At 35.0% G+C, this 8,391-nt stretch overlaps 3 protein-coding genes across 5 annotated transcripts in view; all 3 read right to left on the bottom strand.

Moving 5' to 3' along the window:
* The window catches only part of LOC109584481 (uncharacterized), a 17,497-nt gene extending 16,977 nt beyond the window's left edge, over positions 1-520 (bottom strand). For both annotated transcript variants that reach the window (XM_020000232.1, XM_020000233.1), the window contains exons 1-2: positions 503-520; positions 382-448 (exon numbers count right to left, since the gene is read on the bottom strand). The gene's annotated coding sequence lies outside the window, so the exon portion shown is untranslated. The remainder of the gene's footprint in view (positions 1-381; positions 449-502) is intronic.
* Positions 521-1,308: 788 nt separating this feature from the next.
* Positions 1,309-3,210, bottom strand: LOC109584483 (uncharacterized). 2 transcript variants are annotated; one of them, XM_020000236.1, is made up of 6 exons: positions 3,116-3,210; positions 2,367-2,546; positions 2,235-2,313; positions 2,140-2,187; positions 1,691-1,792; positions 1,309-1,643 (listed from the first exon to the last, which is right to left on the bottom strand). In XM_020000236.1, exons 1-5 carry the CDS (start codon positions 3,147-3,149, stop codon positions 1,783-1,785), a joined length of 351 nt encoding a protein of 116 aa, XP_019855795.1. In that variant the 5' UTR covers positions 3,150-3,210; the 3' UTR covers positions 1,309-1,643; positions 1,691-1,782. The 2 variants fall into 2 exon arrangements, with proteins under 2 accessions (XP_019855795.1, XP_019855794.1); XM_020000235.1 differs by lacking the exons at positions 2,140-2,187; positions 2,235-2,313; positions 2,367-2,546; positions 3,116-3,210 and adding an exon at positions 1,841-2,133.
* Positions 3,211-3,317: 107 nt separating this feature from the next.
* LOC109584482 (uncharacterized) lies at positions 3,318-7,310 on the bottom strand. Its single transcript, XM_020000234.1, has 11 exons — positions 7,201-7,310; positions 6,573-6,603; positions 6,406-6,511; positions 6,051-6,109; positions 5,841-6,004; positions 5,689-5,788; positions 5,341-5,436; positions 5,055-5,295; positions 4,020-4,371; positions 3,848-3,978; positions 3,318-3,588 (listed from the first exon to the last, which is right to left on the bottom strand). Exons 1-11 carry the CDS (start codon positions 7,275-7,277, stop codon positions 3,422-3,424), a joined length of 1,524 nt encoding a protein of 507 aa, XP_019855793.1. The 5' UTR covers positions 7,278-7,310; the 3' UTR covers positions 3,318-3,421.
* Positions 7,311-8,391: the final 1,081 nt, after the last annotated feature.

Raw genomic sequence — 8,391 nt, 5'->3', positions numbered from 1 at the left:
ATTGACCACACCCAGTAATAGTTAATAAACTACAATAATAGTTAATAAACTATGATAAAAAGCGATTACTCAAACTATCATTAGTTTTTTGTTCAAAAATGGCCTCATATCTTCATATTTTGGCTTGATCCAGGTTCTTCTGACAGACAGCAACCATCCTGCCTTCGTATAGCTGCTTACAAGGTTGTTTTAAAATTAAATTGACCTAATTAACCACTGTTTATATAACTATTATTCTGGTTATGTGGGTGTGGTTATCATATCAAAATCTGAGCTTCAAAATTTCGATAACGATATTTATCGATATTGCCGATTATCGATAAAAATATCGGTTGATTCGATATATCGCCCATCACTACACTCTGGGTGGTCTATAATTACCTCTTTTCTCCCAGAAGTGACTAACATGTCCTCCCCAGCTCTTTACTTCACCGCTCTTCTGACAATTCTATAACACAGACTTAGCACACTCATCTCAAACAAACAATGCTAAAACTGATACCTCTAAGATACGATATCAATTCTTCATATCCAGCTGCCAGGGAGGTACATAGTGCTTGGGTATCATTGGATGATAAGAAGAGAACCTCTCCGGAGCAGTTATCGGAGAAACATGATTCAAGACTTTCCGGCGGCTTATGAGGTCCCTGCTCATAAAAATCAGGAGACAAGGAAGACTTTTTAATGGCCCGGAGTCTTTGAGAAGTATTCCTTGTTACTGAGCCATCTTGTCTTCCCTGCTACTCTCTATTGTATAACTGCTTTTATTTGAAGATGTTGTTTCTCTTGTTTCAGTCCTTGACTGATTGGGTAAGCTCTTTCTACTACTGCTACTGTTCCTGGTAGCTGCATGCATGGTGCTAATATCCATGTCCATGTGCTACAAAAGACAAACGGGCCCATTTTGACTTAAACCACTACTCCTAGAGGAGCTAGAGATAATGAGAGATGAAGAGAGAGATAGGGAGAAGAAAAATAGGAGGAGAAAGAGAGAGGGTGGTATTTCTTACCAGTTTGTGATAGACATGGTGTAGTAAGGACTAAGGAGGAGCAGTGTTAGCACGGCTATCCACTCCAGGCAGCCATTGGTACAGGCTATGGTACAGGTACTAGTAGAACTCAGTTGTAAGGCTCAGACTTATAATAAACTAAAGAATTTGCTTACTACAGTGGAGTAAGGACACAGCTAAAGCTCTCACAGTCACTTTGTACATACAACTTTATAAGGTTGTATATATAAAGTGACTTGTGAGAGCTTTAGCTGCATGTGTGCTATGAGCATTGCTTACTGCATTTTTACAACACTGCTATATTGTTTGCTTTAAAAACTTGTGATCAGCTGAAATTATAATAGCATATACAGACAAAATGCAAGCCAAAATCATAAGTTAGAACCACAATCACTAGACTCTATATTGTAACAATCACTCAGTATTATAGTTAGATCCAAAACTACAAAAAACAAAAGTCCACAGTGACAGTTTGACACACTAACGCTATTCATCTTGTAAATGCTTGGGAAACAAGTAAATTCCAAATTGATTGGCTAGAGATAAAAGATGAACTTTCTGCTTCTTCAGATTATCAATTAAATCAGAATGACACTGTACCATTTCCTTATTATATTTAGCTTGTTTCCTCCACTACATCAACTATAACTTTAAAATATTTAATGACTGTTTTTACTTACTTCTTGAACTTGAGCATCCATTGCTTTTCTCTGTTCAAAATAATGTTGCTCCACGTCAGCTATGTTTTTCTCAACAATTTCTCTGTGCTGTTTTAAGTAGCTCTATTTTTAGGAGGAATAATGCATTAAATTATTATAATAATTTATCACCTCAGCAATCATTGGCTTAATTTTTTGAAAATACTTTTGACAGTCATCTACAAAAACTTCTTTTAGTTTATCAAGGAAATGATCAATTTCTGTATTATACAGCGGTCGTCTTGAATCAAAATTCATAAATCTTTTGAAAACTCTAAAATTATTTTATTAATGTTTAAATACTCACTGTTTAATATGAATTACAAACCTATCCCAAAACTATAATGCCTATACCTTAAAGTGCTTGTTAAAGTTTTAATTCCAATAGATTGTGCATGCAAGCAAGGTAATTCTTAAAATTTAATTCTTACTGTAAAATGCTTTGTGCTGGTAAATCTCTTAACTTAAGTGGTGCTGAACTACATTAACAGCAACAAAAATCAAGTAAGAATAAAAATGATCATACCTGACAACTGGTATTCTGCTATGACTAATACTTTCAATAACAATGTCATTTTCATCATTTTCAAGTAAAAAAAGCTCCGCTATACATATAATATTTATTAACTCAGGCTATACATTAAAAAACTTGTCATACTGGTTTTTTTTGCAGAAGTAGTTGTATTGCAGTATAAGGACAGTGACTGTTCCAATTTTTGTCTAATAGAGCCTACTTCAAATCTTGATTTCATAACAACTCTGTGCATTCTTATAAAAGGCAGACATTTTAGATCATCCTTCAATGACTCATCTCCAGTTTCAATTAATTGTTCAACCTCTATAAAATCAAACACATGCTGTATATTCAGCAATTAGAATACAAAATTTGACGTTTTCTATGATGACTATATCACAAAACAGCTAAAATTTAGACAAAATTCAATTCTGCAAATTAGCAGAAGTGATATTCTCTAACACTAATCTCCACATAAACCCTCACCGGCCACTACAGCAAATATTTCTGAATCAATACAGGATGTGTTAGGCTGGATCATGACTTAAAATCCAGCCTGACACACCCTGTATTATGAATTTTGGGCAGCTTGCACAGCAATCAGCCTAGCATGATATAATCATGTATGATGATCATCCATCATACAAACATGTTGGAGTATGGCCTTGGTTTAGCCAGAGCAACAGACATGATATTCAACACTGATTGATGTCATGGGGCTGTATCAAATGCATCCTATACATGTTTTGCAAGGGGCTGGTTACCAGACTAGACTGACTAGTATCACAATAGGAATCAGACTTGATTCATTGATTTCAGTTGGGTATTAGGGATGGTTATGTAGTACATGAAAATGACACCACATTACTTATAAATGCATTGAACTGACAAACCTGAGTTAAACTCTTCAGTGGTGATGCTTCCCATTTTTTTAATTTTTGATTGTAAAAATGTAAAATGTAATTTGAGTATCTTACTAATTTTATCATGATTCACCTAAATAAACCATTAAAAACAATATTTTATTTCAATAATATAAATGTTCATAATATTAAAAATTATTATAATTATTGTTTAAAGCAATAATTAATTTTGTAGCATGGTCACCTTGCAAACTATTCAAATTAGCTGTCAAAAAATCAAAAATTGGCAAACCACAAAATATTAAACCCATAAAAATAACCTGTTACACTTAGGCATTACAAAATTAATGTATTAACAGATGGTACCATTAAATCCTCATTATAAGCAGTTTCCAATTCTGTACAAAATTCTGACTCATTTGTATACTTGGATCTTATACTCTTCACTAATTTTTTGAACGTTTCTATGATATCCTTTTTCTCCTTTACAGTATCATGAAACTCTATTAAAATTTACATTACAGTAGAACTAGAAAATATATACTGTACAAGATGGTTTATTGGCGAGGAATTAATATCGGTGATTGGCAGTTCAATGAAGAAATCGCCAATATAAAATCCACCATTTTGTTTTAATCTGAGCATGCTCAATGGCACATGACACAAAATCGTCAATATAAAATTTGCCAATTAACTTCCACAGGCAAATTCCCCAAATAATTATTACTCTTGCCAATAAATCATCTTGTATGCAATACTGACTTTTTCCAGTTCTCCTAAATTCTTCCCTAGTTTCATCCAATTTTCTTATAGCTTGGTCCAAGTATCTAGTGCAATCCCTTACAATATTGTAGTGCCATAAATAATGAGAATTACCAGCAACTTCAATAAGTCTGACACAAAAATCAACAATAATTCATGGCAATTAACTTACTTTTCTTCCAATAATGATATTTGACTAACTTTTTCTATCTCTTCTGCAGTTGATACATCCAACTCTAACATCAGCTTTCTCATTTCTCTACTCCTCTTTCCTCCTAGTTTCTCTTTCCTTGCCTTAAGAGCTCCAATAGCACACAAAGGGATAATGCAATCATCTGGAATAGGCACACCTAAACACCTGCACTGTCGCTGGATGACCTCCTTTATGCTATCAATACGCTTAGGGATTTCTTCATCATTGCCAGAACTTGAATCATGATCCTCACTGTCTGAATCTGAGGTTTTTATACTAAACTCATTAAGCCTTGTTACAGCAATGAGGATTCGCCTTTCTTCAAATGCATCTAAACGAAAGGATCATAGTTAGACAAAATGGTAGTTTATATTTATATTGTACTGTACAGCTGTATAGAACTAAATTTTGTGAGTTTGCAGATGAATCAAAAGCACAAAATTCAAATCTGCAAAATAATTCATGCGTGACCACAGTACATTATGCTATACAATAACTGTCAAAACTGCAAAAATTGAACTCGCAAACCAAGTTTTTTAAGGATCTGCAATGTGTTTCCTCGAAAATTATGCAGCTGTACAGTATATCATAAGTGTCTTAATTTTCAAGGTGATAAATTTTCATGTTTTTATGGAAAGATTTATTTTTCTTGTATTTTGTGATGGATGTAGTCTGGCCATAAGATATAATGGAGACATGATACATTGAACTATGGTGAGAACTCAAGAGAGAACTTCTAACAGCGTCATGATAAACACACTTTAGCAAGTTCAAAAGTACATGTATACTAAGATAGAATGCAGTTAGCATGTCCAAATGTATGGGTGTGGTAAAAATTAAATTTAATGGATATATTTTGGATTATGAAATTAGCAACAACTAATATACTTTCAAAATTACAATGCATAGGGTTGATAATTACAATTATACAATAGCTTACACAATTATCTGATTAACTAAATAATTGTATCATTCAAACTTCCCCATCTGCCAGTTATACACACAGTCACTTACTTGGATCCCTGAAAACAATAGCTCTCAGTGAGTCAGTATCAATAGAATCCTCCAATTGTTGGGATGATATTACATAAACATATACAGCACAGGTCATCAATTGATACTCTGATACTTCAAAAATCCCTAAATCATTTGATTCAGACAAACCAGGTGTATCTAACAGCACAATATTGATATCACCAGTGGAACAACAACATAGGAAGGGAATGTGTGCTTCTAATTCATCAACACTAATTGTCTGCAAAAAATAAGAGTTTTACACCTTAGGAATACTCATACTCACTGCAGCCTTTTCTCTAACGTCAACATTCCTTTTGCGAATTTCTTTTTGAATAACCCGACGACCCTTAATTTCTCTTTTTTTCATTGATAGAAGTTGCTACATGCAGTACATGAATCAGTGACAATATCAGTTAGTGTCAATACTTAAATACCGTATACTGGTTTATTTTTGTGGTGAAAAATTTTTCAGTGCTAATCTTGCATTTCTAAAATTTTGCGAATAGCTTGCAGACTGCACACGTGGCAATGGAGATGCAGAATTTTGTGGTAGATAATTTTTGCAACGAAGCAAAAAACGTGAAAATATTTCCCCACGAAAATAAACCGGTATATGGTAGTCAAAATTTACTTCAGTATCTTCAATACAGCTGCTTCCATAATGACTGCTAGGTTTATGAAAAATTCTTAAAATAAATGCTGTTTCATTTATAACAGTTGTTGGTAATACTCTAGGAAATTAAATCAAAAATCTAATCAAAAAATTCTGCCTGTATCACTCACTCGTGATGAAGGAGTGCATTCAATAAAGTGCTCTTTCCAGCTTTGTGACTTCCAAACACACCAATAGTGAGGACCTTATTCTTCAAGAGATACTCAGTTTCATTTAACCATTTCTCTTGAACAAGAATATTATTGCTATATTTTCTAATGATATTTAAAATAAGCTTTAAGTCTTATAATGAAAATATTCCTTTAATTGAATTAATTTACTTGGCAGCTTTCAGTGATGGTTGTAGGTAACTCAGCAGTGCTACTATGTTCAAAAACACCTATATAAAACATAACTTAATTGTTGTTGTTTCTTATTCACAATCACTACAGCTCTTGCACAGAAGTAATCAATAGGAGGGTGGAGCTAAATCATTGGCCATCTTGAATGGCAAGAAGTACACACATGCACAATGATAGTCCGGTCCCGGCTCCTCATTGCGCGGGGTGGGCATCCCCGCGCAATGAGGAGCCGGGACCAGACTAACACAATGATTGGAAATATAGAAACAAACTCAGATTTTTGCTAATTTAGCTCCACCCTCCCGTTAATAGCTTCCCTGAAACCCTAATCTACCTAAAAGCCGGGATGGTATGTATTTCCTTTGATTCTTAAAAGTACTAGAAAAACCAGTTTTGAAAAGTCTTGCAAATAAGCCATTGGGTTCAAATTCATCATCACTCTACATAAATATCAGAATTCAGAATAACAAACTTAACCTTAATTTTGAGGTTTCAACTTACATCAGGCTCTGATGCTGACAATTTGACATCCCTGTATTATTTCAATAATAATGATATATAATCCAATATTGTTTATTATTATTAAAATACGTAGTGGCTATTTTTACGGTCCCGTAATCTCATTGTATACAGCTATTTTTACGGCAGGGAATATAGAAATGAAGTGATGTATAAAGATGACAATCAGCATCAACAAGGCATCAGGATCGTGGTGGCACAGTGGGGAAGGCACTGGGTTAGATACGGAAGGGCACTGGTTCGAATTCAGCTCAGACCATTCTTTTTTTATAATTTTGACTTTAACAAATTGATTTTTTTATCTTTCTACTTCGCTATGTTCCCTAATTATGTCAGGAGCCCTAGTTATGTTAGGAGTCCCCTACTTAGCTATTGTTTTTAGGGTTTAGGGGTTAGGGTGGCGGTTTTTTTTAGAGCGTCCCCAGTCATTTTATAAGCCCCCTAGTTATGTTAGGAGTCCCCAGGGTTGGTTTAGGGTTTAGTTTTTTTTTAATTTTATTTTAGAGTGTTTCCCAGGTTTTAAAATGAGTAAATCCATAGATAAATCATCCTGCCGTAAAAATAGCCACTGCCATTAAAATAATGAGGCAAAACTTCGAGCAAAACTAACCATGTATCATTCTCGTCATCTTCAATAGCCATCCCGACACCTACCTCGAGATCTTTTGGATCCAGTGCAATGGCCATTCTTAATGACTAACGCCACACCAAAATTGAGAAATATGTATGGAACGCCAAATGCGACAAAAATAATCACTGTTTATGTCTAGTCTATGCCAAGAACTGAGATCGAGTTGATTATCGATTTCTAGCTCATGCCATCATGATACCATGCGCACTGCCATTTGGGCCCCTCCCTTAGGCGTGGCTTTCGTTACTAGTAGGTGGGGCGTTGCTTAAAATGGATGACATAGAGAACGTGGTGTTTGACTTAGTAAAAGAAACAGTACAAGAGGTACTGCAATACTATTCTATGCCCGAAGCCTATGGAGAAGAGTATTCTATAAATCTCATTGATGTGATACAACAAGTCTTGGAAGTATATGTTCTAATTAATGGCTGTATAGATGGAGATGATGAAGTTTTGAATACTTTGAAGACTTTAGCACAGGCCATGATCAATGAAGAAGAAAGCAAAATTGTTATTCGAAGGAAGGGCAGGCCTGAAATATTGATCGATAAAGATCAACTGAGGTATCTTGTGGAGCAAGGTTTCTCAGTCAAACACATAAGCCTAATGTTCAATTGCTCTAGAAGGACGATTGAAAGGAGGATGGCTGAGTTTGAAATTTCTTTACACAAGTATTCTTTACTCAGTGATGATTACCTAGATGGGATTACTCGTGAGATAGTAGCGTTATTTCCAAGATGTGGAGAGAATTTGCTGATTGGTCGCCTCCGATCTAGTGGTATTGTAATTCAAAGAGAAAGAGTCAGGGAATCATTACGGAGAGTTGATCCAACTGGTGTCATGGCTCGGTGTAGAGGTCGGTTGCATCGTCGGCAGTATAGTGTTCCTTCTGCTAATGCTCTTTGGCATATAGATGGATATCACAAGCTGATTCGATGGGGTTATGTCATACACGGGGGCATTGATGGCTTTAGTAGATTAATCACATTTCTAAACGTTTCTACTAATAACCTTTCAAATACAGTCCTTCATCATTTTTTGAAAGGTGTGGAAGAATTTGGACTTCCTTTACGAATCAGGACAGATCGAGGAGGAGAAAATGTAGCTGTGGCGTCATACATGATGAATCATCCGAGTCGTGGACCAGATTCAGGTTGTGTCATAACTGGG

This window comes from Amphimedon queenslandica, unplaced genomic scaffold (assembly GCF_000090795.2).
Source record: "Amphimedon queenslandica unplaced genomic scaffold, v1.1 AMPQUscaffold_13207, whole genome shotgun sequence".
Taxonomy (NCBI): domain Eukaryota; kingdom Metazoa; phylum Porifera; class Demospongiae; order Haplosclerida; family Niphatidae; genus Amphimedon; species Amphimedon queenslandica.
The sequence above is the reverse complement of the archived record's forward strand: the minus strand, read 5'-3'. Positions and strand labels throughout refer to the sequence as shown.

Bases quoted from the DNA above. Each gene is read 5' to 3' on its own strand.
- LOC109584482 (XM_020000234.1), bottom strand. From the start codon at position 7,277: ATGGCCATTGCACTGGATCCAAAAGATCTCGAGGTAGGTGTCGGGATG. The intron at 6,512-6,572 runs GTAAGTTGAAAC...ATATTTATGTAG, and splicing joins TGTCAGCATCAGAGCCTGAT to AGTGATGATGAATTTGAACC. The intron at 6,005-6,050 runs GTAAATTAATTC...TAAGACTTAAAG, and splicing joins CCATCACTGAAAGCTGCCAA to CTTATTTTAAATATCATTAG.
- LOC109584483 (XM_020000235.1), bottom strand. From the start codon at position 1,966: ATGAATTTTGATTCAAGACGACCGCTGTATAATACAGAAATTGATCAT. The intron at 1,793-1,840 runs GTGATAAATTAT...TCCTAAAAATAG, and splicing joins TTAAGCCAATGATTGCTGAG to AGCTACTTAAAACAGCACAG. The intron at 1,644-1,690 runs GTAAGTAAAAAC...TAGTTGATGTAG, and splicing joins TGGATGCTCAAGTTCAAGAA to TGGAGGAAACAAGCTAAATA.